This window comes from Corythoichthys intestinalis, chromosome 12 (assembly GCF_030265065.1).
Source record: "Corythoichthys intestinalis isolate RoL2023-P3 chromosome 12, ASM3026506v1, whole genome shotgun sequence".
Lineage (NCBI taxonomy): Eukaryota > Metazoa > Chordata > Actinopteri > Syngnathiformes > Syngnathidae > Corythoichthys > Corythoichthys intestinalis.
Genome location: NC_080406.1, coordinates 12,533,248 through 12,555,838, shown reverse-complemented (window position 1 = coordinate 12,555,838; position 22,591 = coordinate 12,533,248). Strand labels below are relative to the sequence as shown.

The following is a 22,591-nucleotide window of genomic DNA, read 5'->3' as shown; positions in this document are numbered from 1 at the left end:
AAAAATAACTTTTTTAAATGAAAAATTAAGTGTTCAAATGCACATTTTTGAGTCTCAAATATTTTTTTCGCATTCAAAAACTTTTTTTCTATGAATAAAATTTTTCTTTTTTTTGATTGAAGTGATTTTTTTTTTTTTTTTTTGAAAAAAATTTTTTTTTTTTTGTATAAAGCAACTTATTTTTTGATTGATTAATAATGACACAAATGTCCTAGCCAAAATGTGGCCCAAACACAAAACATTCATTCAAAAAAGTTGCTTCAATCACAAAAAACTGACTTCAATTAAAATAAATGAATAAATAAATAAAAAATTCTAATAAAATTCTAATAAAATTAGCTTTCAAATGCATTTTTTTGAATTTCAGATTTATTTTTGCATTCAAAAACATTTTTTGGGGGGAATTGAAGTGACTTTTTTTAATTGAAAATATTTATTTTTGATTGAAACAACTTTTTTTTTAGACTGCGACTTTTTTTTTTTTGATCCAATAATAAAGACACAAATCTACCTCCATATGGCTCCGCCTAGGGGATACAATTTTTGACTGAGGTAACTACATTGGCACGACACCGGCGGGCGTACCATATTCAATGGATGATGATGAAAGTATAGCTGTCCTGCCAGCAGCCTGATTTAGAATTCCCCTCAAGAATGATGGGAAACAAAAAAAGGCTCATTTTCAACTTATTATTATTGTAAGTTAATTTTATTGGTGACACTGCATTTCGGGGTCATCAACATGTTGTGCCCCCCCTACCCCAAAAGTCAAACTCCGCCTATGCTTATACAGCTAGTCTTGGAGAAAAATTTAAAAAAAAAAAAAAAAAAAAAAAAAAGAAGAAGAAAATGTTAGACACTTCCACATTAGGTGGTGCTATTGTACTAACTGTTGAGGCTGTACGTTTATTTTTTTCAGGTGAGGGAGGATGAAGACAATGAGGAACAATCATTGGCTGAGCAAAAAGAAGATGACGAAGATTGGGAGAAAGCATTTTCCGTCCAGTACTTTTCTGACATCATCAGTGAATCCGCTTCTACCAACGGAGAAAGGATGGGCCGAAACTACACAGAAAAAGATTTTGAGTGTACGTACCAGGAAAAAGGGCTATGTTCCAAAAAAGGCTTGGCTGCATACCTTATGAACCATGTACACCTTATACACTGTTGTTTGACATTTAAGTGTTGTGTTTTAATCCAGATCATAGGCACACAGTTCATCACATCCATCACCCCCTCTCCACCCACTTGCCCGTACCCCAGCGATTACGCAAGAAGGTGCGCGGCCCGGAACGCCGGCGCAAAAAGAAACGGAGGAAAAGAAAGACATCCCTGCCACCCTCAGATGTCACACCCACCATCCACGAGGTAGATGAGGAGGAGGCCGAGTTGGAAATAGATACGCAGGCGGCGCCCGCGGCCACCGAGATAGCTGACATTGAAGCACAGGTAATATAGGATTAGAAAATCATGTGTTTTAATTTTTACTGCTACCTTTTTCCAAGAAAACTGGTCTCTTTGACCAGCATATATCAATCACAACATGACATAATCACCATCATGTGGATTGATTTAAACTCCGATATTATTGGATAGCTGATAATAACAGCCAAAAAAAAAATGATATCGGATAATTTTGACATCGGTTTTTCATTATCGGTTTTGGGCCAATATGCATGTTGCCTTCAAAGTGAGTGTAGAAGCCCTCTGCCTTTATATAAGGGCTGGTCACAGCTTAGCTCAGCAGTTATGCTTATTGATATAGTGGTGCAATAAAGGCATTTTTTTCCCATAACTTCAGTTGAAGTTATTCTCTTATTTTTCACAAAATGTTTATTTGGAAAACCTTGAGTTGTTACATTTATCATTATTAATGGTGTATCACAGTACAATTAGCCATAATATGTATATATTAGTCTTTTCTGCTACTTTTTTTCCTTGGAAAACTGGTCTCTTTGACCAGCATATATCAATCGCAACATCAAATCCGTACCATCATGTGGATTGATTTAAACTAGAGTTGTCTGATATCATTAGATAGCCGATAATATCAGCCCATTAAAGCATTTTTAAGATGGTATCAGATAATTTCGACATTGGTTTTTCATTATCGGGTTGGGGCCAATATGCATGTTGCCTTCAAGGTGAGTCTAGAAGCCTTCTGCCTTTATACAAGGGCTGGTCGCAGCTTAGCACAGCAGTTACGTTTATTGATATACAGTGGTATGAAAAAGTATCTGAACCTTTTGGAACTCCTCACATTTCTGCATAAAATCACCATCAAATGTGATTTGATCTTTATCCTAATCACACAGATTAAAAAACAATGTCTGCTTCAACTAAAATCACCCAAACATTTATAGGTTTTCATATTTTAATGAGGACAGCATGCAGACAATGACAGAAGGGGGAAAAAATTAGTAAGTGAACCTTCACATTTAATATTTTGTGGCCCCCCTTTTGGCAGCAATAACTTCAACCAGGCGCTTCCTGTAGATGCAGATCAGTCTGGCACATCGATCAGGACTAATCTTGGCCCATTCTTTTCTACAAAACTGCTGTAGTTCAGTCAGATTCCTGGGATGTGTGGCATGAATCGCTGTCTTTAGGTCATGCCACAGCATCTCAATTGGGTTCAAGTCTGGACTTTGACTTGGCCACTCCAGAACGTGTATTTTGTTCTTCTGAAACCATTCTGAAGTTGATTTACTTCTGTGTTTTGGATCATTGTCTTGTTGCAGCATCCATCCTCTTTTTAGCTTCAACTGCAGCTAAGATGTGCGGGCCATGAGGTAGCAAAACAGCCCCAAATCATGATGCTCTCGCCACCATGCTTCACGGTGGAGATGAAGTGTTGATGAGCTGTTACATTTTTTTCCTCCACACATGACAATGTGTGTTACTCCCAAACATTTTTGGTTTAATCAGTCTACAAAATGTTTTGCCAAAACTTCTGTGGAGTGTCCAAGTGCCTTTTTGCAAACATTAAATGAGCAACAATTTTTTTTTTAGACAGCAGTAGCTTCCTCTGTGAGGTCGTCCCATGAACACCATTCTTGGCCATTGTTTTACATACAGTATAGCTGATGTGTACACAGAGACATTGGACGGTGCCAATGATTTCTGTAAGTCTTTAGGAGACACTCTTTTTTACCTATCTGAGTATCCTGCACTGCACTCTTGGCATCATCTTTGGTGGACGGCCACTCCTTATAGGAGAAGCAACAGTGCCAAACTCTCTCCATTTGTAGACAACCTCTCTGACTGTCGAGTGATGAACATCCAGACTTTTAGAGATGGTATTTTTTATCCTTTCCCAGCTTTATACAAATCAATAATCCTTGATCGCGATCCCTTTTGACCGAGCCATGATGCACATCAGACGATGCTTCTCATCAAGACAATTCTTACCTGGTGTGTGTTTTATAGGGCAGGGCAGCTTTAAACTACTCATCGGTGATTGGGCACACACCTGACTTAAAATGTCTGGTAAAAAAATTGCTTCAAATACTCTTTAAGTCTCCTTACGCAGAAGGTTTACTTACTTATTTCCCCCCTCTGTAATTGTTTGCATGCTATCCTCATTCAAATATGAAAACTTATAAATGTTTGGGTGGTTTTAGTTAAAGCAGACACATTATTTTCATCTGTGTGATTTTGACAAAGATCAGATCACATTTGATGGTGATTTTACGCAGAAATGTGAGAAATTCCAAAAGGTTTGGATACTTTTTCATACCACTGCATAGTGGTCGTATATATGGTATATGCACTTTTTCCATAACTTCAGTTAAAGTTCTCTTATTTTTTTTTTACAAAATGTTTATTAGGAAAACCTTGAAGTTGTTACGTTTATCATTATTAAAGCATCCTATGAAGCATCACAATACAATTAGCCATAATGTGCTAAGTACACAACTGCATATATCGGTATAGTTTTTTTGGACAATATTGGGATATGGGTTATAAAGTCGTCATCGGAGAATTCTAATTTAAACAGATTGCCAACAAAATCCTATTTGTTGACACTAAATCAACTTTTTCGGTGGCACCAGAGCGGCATGTGGCGCTTTTCATTCTTCTGTTGTGAATTCGTCTTCTCTACGGCGTCTGGAGTAATGTTGTTCGGCCTCTTTTGCATCCCACTCACCTCCATCTCTCTCCTTGCTCTCAGTTTAGTTTGGAGAGTCAAGATCACTTGGAGGAAGCTATTCCAATCGCCACCGTCCACATGGAAAATGAAAAGCAGAAACGCACGCTAACTCTCAAGAGGGATTTTCACGGGGGAGGGTATGATGTCATTGAGCACCATGAAGAGGATGGAAAGGAGGAGGCGTCTTGCGACAGGTAAGCCGCTGTACCAGGATTGGGTGCTGTTTGTTTGCACTAAAGGTTGCTGTTCATGGAGTTATTTCACATTTATAATATGGACCCATGAAATCACCTTTCCAAAACTAATTTTCAATGCACTCGGTTATAAAAATATTCTTTCGATTTGCTATCAATGCTCAAAGATAGAAGTATCATCGACATAGTAATTTCACAGATAGGTGTTTCTTCAAACATGTTATATTAATGGGCCCTTACACTAATACAGTAGATAAAATTGAAGTTTACATTGTTAAGAAGTAACTATACTACAAACTATGATCACAAAACGCTTCAGCGTGCGTTCAACCGCTTTTTATGTTGGCAGTATTTTGGCACCATCTTGTGGTTACTCAGGAGGTTTCAGAAAGAGTCCAAAAGAACCTGCAGACTTCACACAGGAAAGCCAGATATTGAACCGCTCCAATTGCAAATACAATAAAGTAAAAATAGTATATACATATGTTACATATTTGAAAAAACATTATTATTGCAATTGTATTGTGATTAAAATTCAAGTACATTTTAAGTGCACTCAGCAAATCTACTGTTCTGGGTTATGAAGAAAAGTTTCTTCGAGTACCACTAGACGGCGCTCAGGTAACACCAGTGCTCAAACAGGAATATCTTTTCCCGACATGATTGCTCAACCCTTTCTTGCCAAATGTATCACATTTTATACACTTAGAACTTCATGATTTTGAGACTAATTTTTGAGACCAGAATTTTGAAAATATCTTTCCACAAAAAAAAAAAAATAATGGATGCAAGTCAACTCATGCGTCAGCAGGTTACATGAGAAAAAAGGGGGGAAAAAAAACACGATTTTCAAGGGTTGTAGATATTAGAGCAATTATCACACATATTTTTTTTCTTCTTTTTTACAAATACATTTTGTGATTCTCTGACAATTGCTTCATATTGCAGGCATTAAAGGGTTAATTAAACTTGCTGGGGGTGTGCTTAGGTGTGGATCCTAAAAAAACAAACATACCAGCTTTAGTTAAGGGTACTAAACGTTGAATAAACAAAGATATTGTCATGTCATTGTTGAAACACAACATTGAATAAACGTTTGTTTTGTGTAATATTATGGTTGAAACATGTTGATTAAACCTTTAATAAACGTTGCTATTCTGTCAGTTTATGGTTGAAACACAATGTTGGTTAAACATTGATATTGTGTAATTTCATGGTTAAAACACAGCGTTGAAAAGTTAGAATAAAAGATTTTGTGTCAATGTTGAAACAATGTTGATTAAACCTTGAATAAACGTTGATGCTGTCTCAGTTGATGTTGAAACTAGGGCTGTCAAACGATTAAAATTTTTAATCGAGTTAATCATAGCTTAAAAATTAATTAATCGTAATTCAAACCATCTCTAAAATATGCCATATTTTTCTGTAAATTATTGTTGGAATGGAAAGATAAGACAAGACAGATATATACATTCAACATACTGTACATAAGTACGGTATTTGTTTATTATAACAATAAATCCACAAGATGGCATTAACATTATTAACCTTCTTTCTGTGAAGGGGATCCACGGTTAGAAAGACTCGTAATTCTTAAAAGATAAATATGAGTACAAGTTATAGTCATTTTATAATAAAACCCCTCTGTATGTTTTCTTTTTAATAAAATTTGTTTAATTTTCAATCAAAAAATAAACTAATAGCTTGCCATTGTGGAAGGTAGTGATTTAAATACACCACAAGGTGTCAAGGGCGAGTTTTAAATTAATTAGAGATCTAGCCAAGTTTTTCTAGTGCGTTTTGCCCCTTGAGTGACGCCGTAGTTTCCGGGTTCATTGTACCTAAAATTCATTTGAGTGTTGACTTCACAACGTATAAGTCCTCTGATAGTTTGTTAATTGTGACTAAATATTGCCATCTAGTGTATTTGTTGAGCTAAACGAAATGTTTGAATAGAGTTTGACTAAAGTCTGAGTATTATTTTGCATAGCTATTATGATTGGGAATGCCAGTTCTCTTTGCATCGAGCGCTTTTCTTTTTGTGAACATTATTTTTTTTTTTTGACAGATAGGAATCTTATTTTTGTTGTGCTTTCAGTAAATGATACTATAGTGACTTAACTGTTCCGCCCAAATGCATGATGGGAAGTTGGGCAACCATGACGGTCAGTGGTGGCTGCAAATTTTATATCTTCTCCGCGTTGTGTTCCATACAGGGTGTCAACAAAAAGATTATCTCCTGTCATTCTACCCCACATCGCTCGACACAATAGTTACAATTGTTCTGGAGGAGATGGTAAAGCTTATGCTTATAAATAGCACGGCCCTAATGAATGCCTGAGTCCACTCCTCTCGCTTGTCTCTGCCTCTTAGCTCTCAATATACATAAAACAGCGCCATTGTAGTCTAAATGCGGCAATGCATGAGTGGGTCGTCCCGCGCATGCGTTAAATGCGTTAAATATTTTAACGTGATTCATTTAAAATATTAATTGCCGCCCGTTAACACGATAAGTTTGACAGCCCTAGTTGAAACACAACGTTGATTCAACTATGAATGTTTATAAGAACACAAATGTTTTTAATTGAAGTGCGGTGTTAATTAAGGGTATGCCATTCTACTGCATGCATTTCTGATCAAGTGAAGACAAGGATTCATGAAGTTCTTATCAATACTGTGTCTATGTTTTTTGTCAGCGTCACCTCAGCACGGGTGTCTGCCGCTGCCACCACAACTCCGAGCTGGTTCTGCCGCAAACCCGCCCACCATCGCGTGGCTGGCACCCAGCGCTGCAACTACGATCTAAGGGAGCGGATTTGCATCGGCAGCATGACCGCGGTTGAGACTGCTGTCTATCAACAAGTGCCGACTGATGAAGCCGAAGCCCAAATGTTGGCCAGTGTTGACTTGGATGACATGAAAAGTGAGTGAGGAGTAATTAAAGGAATATTTATTTACAGCGGGGCAAATAAGTATTTAGTCAACCACCAATTGTGCAACTTCTCCTACTTGAGAAGATTAGAGAGGCCTGTAATCGTCAACATGGGTAAACCTCAACCATGAGAGACAGAATGTGAAAAAAACCCCCAGAAAATCACATTGTTTGATTTTTAAAGAATTTATTTCCAAATTAGAGTGGAAAATAGGTATTTGGTCACCTACAAACAAGCAAGATTTCTGGCTGTCAAAGAAGTCTAACTTCTTTTAACGAGGTCTAACGAGGCTCCACTCGTTACCTGTATTAATGGCACCTGTTTTAACTCATTATCGGTATAAAAGACACCTGTCCACAAGCTCAATCAGTCACACTCCAAACTCCACTATGGCCAAGACCAAAGTCGAAGGACACCAGAGACAAAATTGTAGACCTGCACCAGGCTGGGAAGACTGAATCTGCAATAGGTAAAACGCTAGGTGTAAAGAAATCAACTGTGGGAGCAATTATTAGAAAATGGAAGACATACAAAACCACTGATAATCTCCCTCGATCTGACCAAGATCTCACCCCGTGGCGTCAAAATGATAACAAGAACGGTGAGCAAAAATCCCAGATCCACACGGGGGGACCTAGTGAATGACCTACAGAGAGCTGGGACCACAGTAACAAAGTCTACTATCAGTAAAACAATGCGCCGCCAGGGACTCAAATCCTGCACTGCCAGACGTGTCCCCCTGCTGAAGCCAGTACACGTCCAGGCCCGTCTGTGGTTCGCCAGAGAGCATTTGAATGATCCAGAAGAGGACTGGGAGAATGTGTTATGGTCAGATGAAACCAAAACAGAACTTTTTGGTTGAAACATAGGTTCTCGTGTTTGGAGGAGAAAGAATACTGAATTGCATCCGAAGAACACCATACCCACTGTGAAGCATGGGGGTGGAAACATCATGCCTTGGGGCTGTTTCTCTGCAAAGGGACCAGGGCGACTGATCAGTGTAGAGGAAAGAATGAATGGTACCATGTATCGAGAGATTTTGAGTGAAAATCTCCTTCCATCAGCCAGGGCATTGAAGATGAGACGTGGCTGGGTCTTTCAGCATGACAATGATCCCAAACACACAGCCAGGGCAACAAAGGAGTGGCTTCGTAAGAAGCATTTCAAGGTCCTGGAGTGGCCTAGCCAGTCTCCAGATCTCAACCCCATAGAAAATCTGTGGAGGGAGTTGAAAGTCCGTGTTGCCCAATGACAGCCCCAAAACTTCACTGCTCTAGAGGAGATCTGCATGGAGGAATAGGCCAAAATACCAGCAACAGTGTGTGAAAAGCTTGTGAAGAGTTACAGAAAACGTTTGGCCTCCGTTATTGCCAAAAAAGCGTACATAACAAAGTATTGAGATGAACTTTTGGTATTGACCAAATACTTATTTTCCACCATGATTTGCAAATAAATTCTTAAAAAAATCAAACAATGTGATTTTCTGTTTTTTTCTTTTTTTCCATTCTGTCTTTCATGGTTAAGGTTTACCCATGTTGACAATTACAGGCCTCTCTAATATTTTCAAGTGGGAGAACTTGCACAAATAGTGGTTGACTAAATACTTATTTGCCCCACTCTATATTTAACCAAAAACACTGTACGCCAACGTAAGACGGTGAAAGAAACCGTAATAATGCATTGATCCAGAGAATTACGCAAAGAAAACATATGAAAGCAAGCAGTAAGTGTTAGTGGTGTACTTGCGAGAGAAAAAGCGGCAGTCATTACCAGAGCCTGCAGTCGATTCTCCTTCACAAGCGACCCTGCCTCTGGCCTTTCCTGCTTTAACAGACTGGAGTAATCATTGACTGTTTAGAAACACAAAACAGGGCCACTAAAATCACAGCTGCCGGGTAGCGATGCTTCATAGTGACAGGCTGTGCGAGCCGCTGCAACCTTTCGTTTTGTTTCTTTTGAAAATACATTAGTCTCATAATGTCGGCCCAATATTCGGTTAAAAAAGATACACAACATCCACACGCATAGCATTGCACACATACACAGCCTCCTGGTGATAACCTTGATGAATGGTTTGTAAAGTGAAACCTAATTGCCATAAACTGTTGGGACTCTACATTTGGAGATTTGCCACAACACAATTTCATGGAATCGTAAAAAGGATTTTTAGTTAAAGATTGATTAGTATAAATCTATGGTTTTAGGACTTTGGTGACCTGATATTGAGTAGGTGAACCTCTGCTTATATTTGAGGTTCATTTTACCCTGTGGACCAGTATTCTGACTCACTATTCTGACTCTGACTTGTACTATGAATTGATGAGATGCTACCGAATGACTTCGAAATGAATGTTTGCCCGTTGTACGCATGTACATTCCCTCATATATACGCCACACCTGAATTGAAGTCTTGACAATATACGTACAGCGAATAAATAAGTATTTCAATACCCTGCTATTTTGCAAGTTCTCCCACTTAGAAATCATGGAGGGGTCTGAAATTTTCATCGTAGGTGCATGTCCACTGTGAGAGAGAGAATCTTTAAAAAGAAAAATCCAGAAATAACAATGCATGATTTTTAAACGATTTATTTGTGAGATGCAGCTGCAAATAAGTATTTGAACAAGTGTCTATCTACCTCCACTCCATGTAGTATCCTGAATCAGATGCTCCTGTTTGAGGTTGTTTGCTGCATAAAGACAGCTGTCCACCCCATACCATCAGTAAGACTCAAACTTGTAACATGGCCAAGACCAAAGAGCTGTACAGAGATACCAAAGACAAAATTGTACATCTCCACAAGGCCGGAAAGGGCTACAGAACAATTTTCAAGCAGCTTGGTAAAAAAAGGTCCACTGTTGAAGCAATCATTTGCAAATGGAAGAAGCTAAACATGACGGTCAATCTCAATCGGAGTGGAGCCCCATGTAAGATTTCACCTCGTGGGATCTAAATGATCCTAAGAAAGGTGAGGAATCAGCCCAGAACTACACGACTGGAGCTGGTTATTGACCTGAAAAGATCTGGGACCACTGTTTCCAAGGTTACTGTTGATAATTCACTAAGATGTCATGGTTTGAAATCATGCATGTCATGGAAGTTTCCTCTGTTTAAAACAGCACATGTCAAGGCCCGTCTTGAGTTTGCCTATGAGCATTTAGATCATACAGAGGAGTCAAGAGACACAAAAACAACTTTTTGGTCATAATTCCACTAACCGTGTTTGGAGGAAGAAGAATGATGAGTGCCATCCCAAGAACACCATCCCTACTGTGAAGCATGGGGGTGGTAGCATCATGCTTTGGGGGTGTTTTTCTGCACAGGGGACAGGACGAGTGCACTGTATTAAAGAGAGGATGACTGGGGTCCTTTATTGTGAGATTTTGAGAAACAATCGCCTTCCCTCAATCAGAGCATTGAAGATGGGCTGTGGCTGGGTCATCCAACATGAAAATGAACCGAAGCACACAGCCAGGAAAACTAGGTTCTAGCATGGCCTAGCCAGTCTCCAGACCTAAACCCAATAGAAAACTTTTGGAGGGAGCTCAAACTCTTGTTTCTCAGCGACAGCCCAGAAACCTGACTGATTTAGAGAAGATATGTGTGGAGGAGAGGGCCAAGATCCCTCCTGCAGTGTGTGCAAACCACTTGAAAACTACAGGAAACATTTGGCCTCTGTAATTGCAAACAAAGCCTACTGTACTAAATATTAACATTTGTTTTCTCAGGTGTTCAAATACTTATTTGCAGCTGTATCACACAAATATATCGTTCAAAAATCATGCATTGTGATTTCTGGATTTTTCTTTTTTCAGTAGATTATCTCTCTCACAGTGGAGATGCACCCAGAATGAACATTTCAGACCCTTCAATGATTTCTAAGTGGGAGAACTTACAAAGTAGCAGGGTGTTCAAATACTTATTTTCTTCACTGTACATGTCATATGTTAAGATTCGAGTCCATCTGCGGTCACTCGAATTCCTATTCAAATCACCACTGATTCGTGAACAATCCTAGTTTCAAGGAAGTACCTTGAAATGACACATCTCAACAGAGCAATCAATACCTATGTAGGTTTGGGTTTATTAGGGCCCGAGCACTAAGTGTGCGAGAGCCATATTGTAATGCAAAGGATTATTATTATTTCTCCTCCATGGCAAATGAAAATGGCCAATTTGGAGGCCTGAACATGCTCGAAAACTCACCAAAATTTGCACATACGTGCGGCTTTGCGGAAATAGCGATAATTTTGCAGCGTTGCAAAAAAATGTAACAAAATGTCCCAGTGGCGCCCCATTAAATTAAAAAAAGGCCTCTCCATTTAGGTTTTTTTCAACGCAGAGTGTTGAAATTTGGGGAGTTGATACGTTGTGCAAACCTCCTCCAAAAAGTCTCATGCACCCATATTCCAAACCCAACAAGAAATCGGGTATTTTGGATTGAATGTGAATTTTTTATCGATTAACAGGATGCACATTTGAGACTTTTGTGCCTAGGGAGTTAGTTGGATCCGCCTCAAAATTGGTGAGAATGTTCATGAGACATATGAGATCTTAAGTTCTCAAAATGGTGAGTTTTCATTCACGGGCCTGACCTGGGCGGGGTGCCAAATTTGGCCATTTGTTTTGGCAAAACAACAAATTCAGTAAATGACTAATAACTCCTTTTTCATATCTTGCATGTATGTGAGGTATCACAGCCTGAATACGACTGCATAATATTTGCCATTAGGCCTGGTGCCCCCTGCTGGGAACAGGAAACGGCCTTATTTATGACACCGGCTCTCCTCCTAGGGAAAAAAAACCCAATTCACCTCAAACCTGTTTCAGGGGGGCCTGTAGACATGTGTTCAGGTGCCTGATGAAAAATATTGAGGTTTCGTTGAAGCGGAGGGGTCCAAACCGAAAAGTGAAAAGACACTCACTGTTCTCTCTCACCACAAATTTTGAACAGTCATAACTTGGCAGATATACAACATATCTGCGCCAAACTCCCCGTGCTTGTTGAGAGTCATACCTTGAAGGCTCCTGTATGGGTCATATGCATCAACTCTGTAGCGCCAATTAGTGGTAGCAGAATTTGAGGCTTTAACAAGCTCGAAAACTCACCAAAATTTGCACATGCATGCAGCTTGGCGTACGTTTTGATAATTTTGCAACCTCTCAAAAAAAACTTAACAAAATGGCTCAGTGGCGCCCACTTGAATTTTTCAAAAAAGCCTCTCCTATTAAGTTTTTTCAACATAGAGCGAATACATTTTGGTTTTGAATAAGGGCATGGCTGCACAGCTCAGTAGCGCCTCCTTTTTTGTAGGACCCTCTTCAACAGTGTTTTTTTTCTCCTAAGTGTGTGAATGAATTTTTAATCCCCCCCAAAAAAGAGGCGGGTTTCGGGTCAGGTTCTCATGAGATAATGAGCGGGGGACGATGTGCCACAACCCTGACCTGCGTGCCGTCCGAGTTTACGTGACATTCGAGTTGCGTTAAATTGCGAGGGCCCGTTCAGTCCTGCTTGCAGGCCTAGTTATTAATATTATTTTTTAGTTAACTGTGTGAGAACGGCAGACAAAATCGGGAACTGTTTGCCAGGCTATCACAGAAGAGATGGCTTTTCACACTTAAATTTACACCACCATTCTGTGGGAATTGTTCCCATCTTACCTGTACAGAAGTATTGCCAATGAAGAGTTATTCATGGCAGAGTTTTATCTTTACCACCCTCAAACAGTGGGGGTTTACTGGACTATGCTGAAATGCCTCACACGTTCTACTCTGATGCACTCTCGATCGTTATGGCACAACCTCAAAATCAATGGCTTGTGGACATCACCCAAAACAAAAGTGTCACTGATTCAGTTGTAAGACCACGCCTTTTCTACACTTTGCTGTGATAGCTGAAGTTGGTTGCACGCTTCTGCCTGGCGCACCACAGAAGTATCTTCTTGCTTTTTTTGGACTTGACTTGGTTTCATGGTCCTATTGTTGTGGACTAGCGACTTGGATTTCTGTCAACCTGCTGTAGCTGAAAGAAGCTGGCAGCCCCTGGATGAGCAGTAAGCCCACCTGGAGAGAGGAGGACAGGAGGCGGCACCAGCTGTGGAGATGACAGATATAGATGGACAAGAGAACCAGGCCGAAGAGAAGCACAATGGAGCCGAGCATCAATGCAGTGTCCGAAAAGGATCGGGCTCACCGAGGCAGCATCAAAATGAGCATCAAGGCTCATCATTCATGGTGGAAGGCTTTGAGGACTTTGAAGAGTTTGTTTTCGATTTTGACGACTATGACTTGCTCGAGTCGATTCACACTCAACTGGAATCTCCAGATGATTCTACGCGTAAGTAGTGGAAAGTCTATTAGATTTTTAAAAAGTGAACTTTAGACAACGGAATATCGGTTCTAGCTTGTCACCATTACAATTTAACATTTTCGTGAAGTGAATCTATTTATGGCCACATAATCAATGGCTGTTTCTTTCCACTGATTATACAGCGAGCTTGACTAATGCTATGGGCCACATCTATGTCACAGAGTACTACATTGATACGTGTTATTGAGTGAATTGACAAGCTGCTTCACTGTTGATGCTGCTTCCTGCGTTTCCATTGATCTGCGGGCACCCATTTGGCTTTGGGCTTAGCTACAGCTGAAGCGGAAAGATATTTCATTGACAATCAGTGTGTCCACTCTTTCTATTTCCATCCACATTTTTTTGTTTGAATGGAATTAAAGTGACATAAAACCAACAAATGGAGACATTTCTTTGGAAGATTTGTCCCATGGAATTATTTAGTGATTTTAACATAGTTATTATGCAGCAAGTGATGTATCTCACCAAAATGCATGTCAGTCATACACATGCATTCTTGTGCTAACTACCACAATACTTATATTACGCTAAAAGATCTAGACATACAGTACGTAATAAGGTTGTTCCGATCATGTTTTTTTGCTCCCGATCCGATCCCGATCTTTTTAGTTTGAGTATCTGCCGATCCCGATATTTCCCGATCCGATTGCTTTTTTTTTGCTCCCGATTCAATTCCAATCATTCCCGATAATTTTTCCCGATCATATACATTTTGGCAATGCATTAAGATAAAAATGAATAAAACTCGGACGAATGTATACATTCAACATACAGTACATAAGTACTGTATTTGTTTATTATGACAATAAATCCTCAAGATGGCATTTACATTATTAACATTCTTTCTGTGAGAGGGATCCACAGATAGAAAGACTTGTTACTTTGTCTAAATATTGCCATCTAGTGTATTTGTTGAGCTTTCAGTAAATGATACTGCAGTCATGCCCCAATGCATGATGGGAAGTGGAACCATGATGGGAAGTAAAACCATGACTGTGCGTCGTGCTACCAATGGATATATCTTCTCTGCTTTGGGAAAGAATTTAAGGTGTTAAGACAAAGATCAATTGCCACCTTTCTTCCCCACATTGCTTCCCATGATATTTCTAACCATAGGGAGAGGGATTGCAAGGTTGGAGCCGATTGAAGGAAGGCTCCAAAGGCTGCCAAATTTCGCTCTACTCGATTGGCGCTACCTTCTATCTCTATATATAGGTAAAACGGCATCATTACAAATTGAGCGCGACAATGAGTGAGAGGGTTGTGCAGCACATATATTAATAGCATTAAATATTTTAACGTGTCACATTTATAAATAAATTAATTGCTGCCGTTATAGGGATATTTTTTATAACTCTACCTTAAGCCTAAATTAAAGACTCCAGATGAGTGTAACATATTATGTCTGTAACGTTAAATACAATTAGAAAACGATTTAATTAAGATATACTGTATATACAGTATATTAAAAAAAGGGAAATTTGGGAATTATTAAAGTACTGATTACATTTCATCAAGCAACTCCCGTAGGGGTTTGTCAACTGCACAAGACGTACCCTGCTGAAGGGTATTTTGTATTGAAAGTGTTTTTGTGATGGTAATCCAAAATTTCCACAATTTACCGTAAATGAAGTAGTACAAGTAAAAATATAACACAATACAAATTCTGTTAGGGTGAGAACCTCGGTCATTGGGAGGGACTCTGTGTTGAGCAGCTACTCCTCCGCATTGAAAGGAACAAGTTGAGGTGGCTCGGGCATCTGGTCCGAATGCCTCCTGGACGCCTCCCTAGAGAGGTGTTCCGGGCATGTCCCACGACCCAGGACACGCTGGAGAGACTATGTCTCTTGGCTGGCCTGGATACACCTTGGGATCCCACCGGAGGAGCTGGTTGAAGTGGCTGGGGAGAGGGAAGTCTGGGCTTCCATGCTAAAGCTGCTGCCCTCGCGAACTGACCCCGGATTAAGCGGTAGATGATGGATGGATGGATGGATGGATGGATGGATGGATGGACGGACGGACGGACGGACGGACGGATCAATGATCTCGAATGGTGATGATCTCGAATGATCAGCCTGGCAGAATAGGTGTATGTATCACTCTAATAAGGCGTGACTAAATAACAGTGCATGGAAACCACTTCAAGAAGCCACAAGAAAAGGAATACAGTCCAATGAAACAAGTCAAAGAAAATAACCAATATATCAATTTTAGATTTCTAGTAAACCTGTTCTCGAGATTATATCTGACCAATATATTGTTGGGTTTCCTGCAGGTCACAGATTTGAAGACAACCCCGGGGTAAGACGTCACTTAGTGAAGAAGTCCTCCCGATTCCAGATTGGCCGTACAAGCAATAGTTCCACTCCACTGTGCAGCATAAAGAAGAAGAAACGAGCATCGGACAAGAAGACTCACGAGGTTTGCCGCACCATTGAAAACTTGAATGTTCATCCATCCATTTTCTCCCGCTTACCCGACCTGGCTGTATTTTCAGTTGTTTGTGGAGCTGAATGAGTTGATTGTGGAGAAGGACCATGAAATGCGTTGGAAGGAGCGTGCCCGCTGGATCAAGTTTGAGGAAGATGTCGAGGAGGAAACTGACCGCTGGGGCAAACCTCACGTGGCTTCACTTTCGTTTCGCAGTTTACTGGAGCTTCGTCGCACGATCACGCATGGTAAAGAGGCCTGGCATTGTTCGCACTGAAAAATTCAAAAATCTAGTAGGGTATTTTCTAGGGCTGTCAAACGATTAAAATTTTAGATCAAGTTAATCACAGCTTAAAATTTAGTTAATTGTAATTAATCGCAATTCAAACCATCTATGAAATATGCCATATTTTTCTGTAAATTATTGCTGTAATAGAAAGATAAGACAAGACAGATATATACATTCAACATACTGTATATAAGTACTGTATTTCTTTATTATAACAATAAATCAACAAGATGGCATTACATTATTAACATTCTGTTAAAGGGATCCATGGATAGAAAGACTTGTAGTTCTTAAAAGATAAATGTTTGTACAAGTTATAGGCATTTTATATTAAAACCCATCTTAATGTTTTTGTTTTAATAAAATTTGTAAAATTTTCAATCAAAAAATAAACTAGTAGCTCGCCATTGTTGATGTCACATGGGCTCCCTGCCGTTCTTCCACAGTGTTTTTAACTACGTAAGGTAGTGATTGAAATACACCACAAGGTGTCAATGGCGCGTTTTAACTTACTTAGAAATCAAGCCAATGAGTGTGTTTTGTCCCTCGACCGACGCCATAGTTCCCTGTTTACCTGTCCATTCATTGTACATCATTTGAGTGCTGACTTCACAACGTACGAGACCTCTGATCGTTTGTATATTGTGAGTGAATATTGCCATCCAGTGTATTTGTCGAGCTAAACGACAGCTAAACTAAATGTTTGAATACTTTGTCCAAAGTCTGAGCCTCATTAATACAGATAGAATCGTTTTTTTTTTTTTTTTTTAGAGATAGGAATATTATTTTTGCTCTGTATTCTGTCCTCAATGTGTGTGAGTACACAAATTGACAGATAGCGAACAACAGAAGCTCCAAAGAGGAATCAGACGTTGAGGCAAAGTTGATTGGGCTTTACTGTAGTCATCAATTCTCTTGACAGGAGCACATTTCTGATTATTGTAAACCTGAAAATAATAAACATTGTGTCAATAACTTGCACAAGTCACAAAATAACACAAAGTATACACACACGTGTCCATTTGAGCAGTAGCACTAGCCAATTAGCTCACAAGCAACAAATATTGTAACTACATTGCACCATATATGAAAACAAAATGAAATGTACATCACCAATAATTACACAATGCTCATGAATATATACAAAGAAAGATTGCAACTCACAAGCGATGCATGTTTAAGGTACAGTGTGATGAGACTGCGAGAACTGCCACTGAATACTAGATGGAGACGTTAGCTGTATAGCACTGTATTGGTATGAGTTTGCGTCGACATGTAATCACGTCAGCAGAGGGTGCTGAAACCCATAAAATCAGTTGCACCCAAGCGCCAAGAGAGGGCAACAAAACACCAAAAAACACAAGTAACAAGTGGACATGACACTGCTGTCATTGTAATCTGTTTGAGCGGGGCATGTGCATTAAATGCGTCAAATGTTTAAACGTGATTATTTTAAAAAATTAATTACCGCCCATTAACGCGATAAATTTGACAGCCCTAGTATTTTCATCACCAATATTTTCTGTAATCATGAGTGTTTAACTGTTTTAGCCGAGGTTAGAGATAGACATAGCCACATTCTGACTTTGGAAACCGAAGTCCCTCTGGTATGTTATATCTGACACTGGTCTTTCCAGGTGCCATCCTTTTGGATTTGGAGCAAAACTCCCTGCCTGGAATCGCCCATTTGGTGGTGGAGACGATGATCATCTCTGATCAGATTAGACCTGAAGACAGATCCTGCGTTCTCAGAGCTCTGTTGCTCAAACACAGGTGTGTTAGAAGTCTTATTTCTCTGAGAGCCCCCTATCCAGCTTGTTTTCCACATCTCCCTCCTCGAACACACCTGAATCAAATAATCAGGATCATTATTAGGTTCCTGCACAGCTTGCTGATGAGCTGATCATTTGATTCAGGTGTGTTAAAGGAAGGAGATATGGAAAACAAGATGGATAAGGCCTCTTCGGGACCGGACCTGGGCACCGCAGGATTAAAATCTGTCAATCCGAGGCCGTTGGCAATCTTACAAATAGTGATATATGCCCTTACAAATTGGTGACTAATCTTACAACGTTGTATATAGCGTGCAATATGAAACAAAAATAAAACTCCATTTTTAAAATAATATGAATTTATTGGCAAAATTGTAACATATAACCCGGTTCAATCAAAGAACAATCAATATCTTCAGCTACATCATGATTACTAAAATTTAACAGTGACTTTTGTTATAATTGTATGTAGCACTTTTTGCAATTTCTATCATGTCTTGATGGCTGCACTTCAGCTCGCAATTCAGTTTGACTTGAAGGTAGTTCGTTAGTGTGTCCAATTATAAATTAAAAAGGTCAATTGATAAAATTAACTTACCGATGCAATCTTTGAGTCAGGGAACATTTGTTTTGCTTATTCCGAGAAGTGATCAGCAATATTTGCGGGCAAATTCTGTTCAGCAACAAATTGACAGAATGAAATCTCCGCTTTCGTCACATTTCATTCTGCAGACTTCATCTTTATGACCAGTGTTGTTAATCCTAGTTTTAAAAAGTAATTAATTAGTTACAAATTACCTCCCCCAAAAAGTAATTGAGTTAGTAACTCAGTTACCTGAAGGTAAGAGTAATTACCCTAATTTTCGGACTATAAGCCGCTACTTTTTCCCTCATTTTGAATCCTGCGGCTTATAGTCCAGTGGGGCTTATTTGATGATTTATTTGGGTTAATAGCTAACACTTTGTTTGACAGCGGCATCATAAGACTGTCATAACAATGTCATAATTATGACATGACACGACACTATTACTGAATTATTATGACAGATGTCAAAATGTGTCATGTTGCATATTATGTCACTAGCTCCATTTATGTCCAGCTCAGATCTTTTACGTCCATTCAAAAGTGAGATAATTTGCTGGATGACACTAACCGACATCTATTATAAGCATTCAATAATGCCTATGACAGTGTAATGTAATTATGACAGTATTATGACACCACTATCCAAGAAAATGTTACCAAATACCATAACTAGCAATTAATGAAACTGGAACAGTAACTGAAGAAATAATTAGCACAGGACATGAATTTTGATTGTTTTTACATCTGTAGCGCCGCAATGCATGCTAGGAGGAATGTTGGATGACAACAGTGTTGACAGAAGGTGGCAGCAGAGGTTGACTGTCTCCCCCAAGGGAGCAGTGATGGCCTAATGAGGATTTTTAAAACAATAAGGCTTTGCACCAAATTGGTTCAAAGCTTAATGGTGGTTCATTTGGTTTCAAGACAGTCTTATGATGCCATTGTCAAATGAAGTGTTACCACTTAATATCTTTTGGTTTAAATATCCCATAATACAATGAGGACAACTGCGGTTTATAGTCCAGTGCGGCTTATCTATGAACAAATGCCGTTTTGTGTCAAATTTGTCAAATTTGGTGGCTGGCGGCTTATTGTCAGGTGCGCCTTATAGTCCAGAAATTATGGTAGTTACTTGGCAAAGTAACTGGTGTTACCTTTCATGTTTTTTTTTTTCATATAAAAAAAAATAAACAAATAAATAAAACATAGTAACCTTTGCTATGTTTGGAAATCGTGTAATGTTGTGAATCAACTGTTAAAGTTGTTAAAATTGCTACCGTTTTTGCATTAGTTCCCTTCTGTCTACTTTCGACATGTGAAAGTTATAAAACTGTTTCATCATTTAAAGATAGATTCAAGTCAAGATTTTGCTGATTTAGGAGTATTTTAGATATAAAGTTAATTAAGTTCGCTAGGAAGGTTCACTATAACATAGCCTTTCTGACAAGTACTGCTTCAAAATGGCGGCTCTTTATTAACACCGCCGTCTGTCATTTCGCATGTAGTTCTATAAGCATTTGATATCTAGGCGTAGATTGTAGGCTGTCGGCTACAGTCAGGAAATATTGGAGCCACCTAGCCTAGCATCGCGTTTGCTACAGCGTCACAACACTCTTCTCTCTCAGTGTCTCTGACTTTTCTCTCGTCATTCAACCAACGTAGTAACGCATCGTAACGCACATTGTCTCGTTGCCGAAACGGTGACAAAATCCGAACGGAGAAAAAAAAACGTAATGCACGGAAAACGTACGGCGTACACATTTAAAAATCAGTGCTCACTTGTGCAAATTACGCCGAAACCGTACAACTTGACAGGTATGTTAAAACCTTGGCCCGAAATATTAGTTGGATCTCAAACATCTTACTATCAAATAAAACTCAGATCATGGAGAGACATACATGTCCTCGTTTTTCTCCTTCCCTTTATTGGTTGGGATTTGGCTTCGTGTTAACATATGTACAACAACGTATGAAATGATCCGATCTCCCCTCTTCCTTATTCTTTTGGTTTTGGTGTTACAAAAAGGCTGACACAGGGAACCCACACTGGGAATTTCCAGAATGTTTGCTTTAACAAGACTTGGCTCATCATCTGAACTTTCCTGTGGTTGACAAGGCTGCAGATGTTGAAGCTGTACTGTGGTTGTGCCCGGTTTGAAAGCCAAGACCATTATCGATGGTGCTTGGTGTTAAGCACTTCTGGCCTTGCATTGCGATCCTCTTCAATCGTATAAGCACGAACTGACCTTTAGATCCAGTAGATATCGCAAAGGATGTCCACGAAAATAGCAGCAATTACTCAATGGTTTATAGTGATTGTCTAATTAGTTAAAAAGAAATATATACAGTATATATCAAATTTCAGGTAATTTAATGAGAAAGAAATCTTCTCCCTAAAAGACTTGACCGTTTCCAGTCTGTTTCTGGCAATGCCATAACAATCATTGTGACATTGCTACTTTTCAAAGTTCAATGGGCTATGACTAATAATATTTTCTACTTTGGCTGAGTTCAAATGTGTTGACTAATGGCATAACTGTCCACGTTTTAGTGTTCTACCATATACAGTGTTGTTAATCTTTCTTTAAAAAAGTAATTAATTACAGTTACAAATTACTGCTCCCACAAAAATAATTGCGTTAGTAACTCAGTTACCTGAATGCAAGAATAATTAGTTACTCGGCAAAGTAACTGGTGATAATTGTCGTGTTTTTGTTTTTTATCTCCAAAAAAAAAAAAAAAAATACGGTCACAGTTTACACAACGATCACAAGTTTAAAGCATTTTTGGGACAATTTTGCTTTGCTATGTGTGGAAGTCATTTAATGTTGTGAATCAACCGTTAAAGTTGTTAAAATTGCTCCCGTTACTGCATTATTTCCCGTCTGTCTACTTTCGACGTGTGTAAGTTTTAAAAATATTTCATTATTTAAAGATACTTTACTTTGGTTCGCTAGGAAGGTTCTATACAACAGAGCCTTCCTGAGAGCCTTCCTGAGAAGTCTACTGCTTTAAGATGGCAGCTGTTTACTAACGCATCTAGTTCTTTATACATGTTGCTAATGCCGCCGTGTCTGTCATTTGCATCTAGTTCTATATAGTATATGTGATATCTACCGTAGCATCATGTGGGCGTATCATGTAGGCTATCGGCTACAGTCAGGTGTTATTAGAGCCACCTAGCATCGCGTTTGCAACGGCGTCGCAACTCCCTTGCCTCCTCTCCACTCCTGCTCTGCTCGCTCGTCTCCGTGAGTCCGTCTCTCTCGCGTCATTCAACCAACATAGTAACACATAGTAATGCACGCCTTTCCCGCCTCAGTAACGGTAACGGCATTACATTATTCACTACTGAAAAAAATAACGCCGTTATATTCCAACGCCGTTATTATCAACACTGTCTACCAACAATGTGACCATTACTGTTCCAGTCATTTTGGGACAACTTCACTTCACTGCACTTACAGGGTGACCCAAAAAAAAGTTTACACTGCCATAATACAACTTAAATGCCATGTTTATTCAGCTTAGAATTAGAATTTAATCACAAATTATACATTATTGTAAAGAACATGTACAGTACACTCTATTTTTCAATGTGTCCTCCCTTAAGTGTCACAACAGCCTCCAGGCGCCTGCGGAACGCTTGACAGGTCTTCTTTATGTAGGATGCTGTCATCTTTTCCCAAGATCTAACAATGGACCTCTCCAAGGCTGCCACAGACGTTTGTGGCTTCTTACAGGCACTGTCCTCCACAGTTGCCCATATGCTATAATCCAGGGAATTGAGATCTGGACTCTGGGGTGGCCACATATCACCTTGTCAATCAACTTTTTGGTCCACACAGATCGGCACTTCCAGA

At 39.3% G+C, this 22,591-nt stretch overlaps 1 protein-coding gene across 2 annotated transcripts in view; it reads left to right on the top strand.

Moving 5' to 3' along the window:
• slc4a3 (solute carrier family 4 member 3) overlaps positions 1 to 22,591 on the top strand; it is a 94,092-nt gene that overhangs the window by 18,287 nt on the left and 53,214 nt on the right. Inside the window, exons 3-9 of one of the 2 annotated variants that reach the window (XM_057852194.1) lie at positions 920 to 1,088; positions 1,202 to 1,449; positions 4,175 to 4,347; positions 7,044 to 7,270; positions 15,927 to 16,072; positions 16,149 to 16,329; positions 18,008 to 18,143. In XM_057852194.1, coding sequence (XP_057708177.1) covers positions 920 to 1,088; positions 1,202 to 1,449; positions 4,175 to 4,347; positions 7,044 to 7,270; positions 15,927 to 16,072; positions 16,149 to 16,329; positions 18,008 to 18,143 — 1,280 coding nt within the window. Of the gene's footprint in view, positions 1 to 919; positions 1,089 to 1,201; positions 1,450 to 4,174; positions 4,348 to 7,043; positions 7,271 to 13,179; positions 13,619 to 15,926; positions 16,073 to 16,148; positions 16,330 to 18,007; positions 18,144 to 22,591 lie in introns of those variants that run through there. The other variant, XM_057852195.1, reaches the window with a different exon arrangement.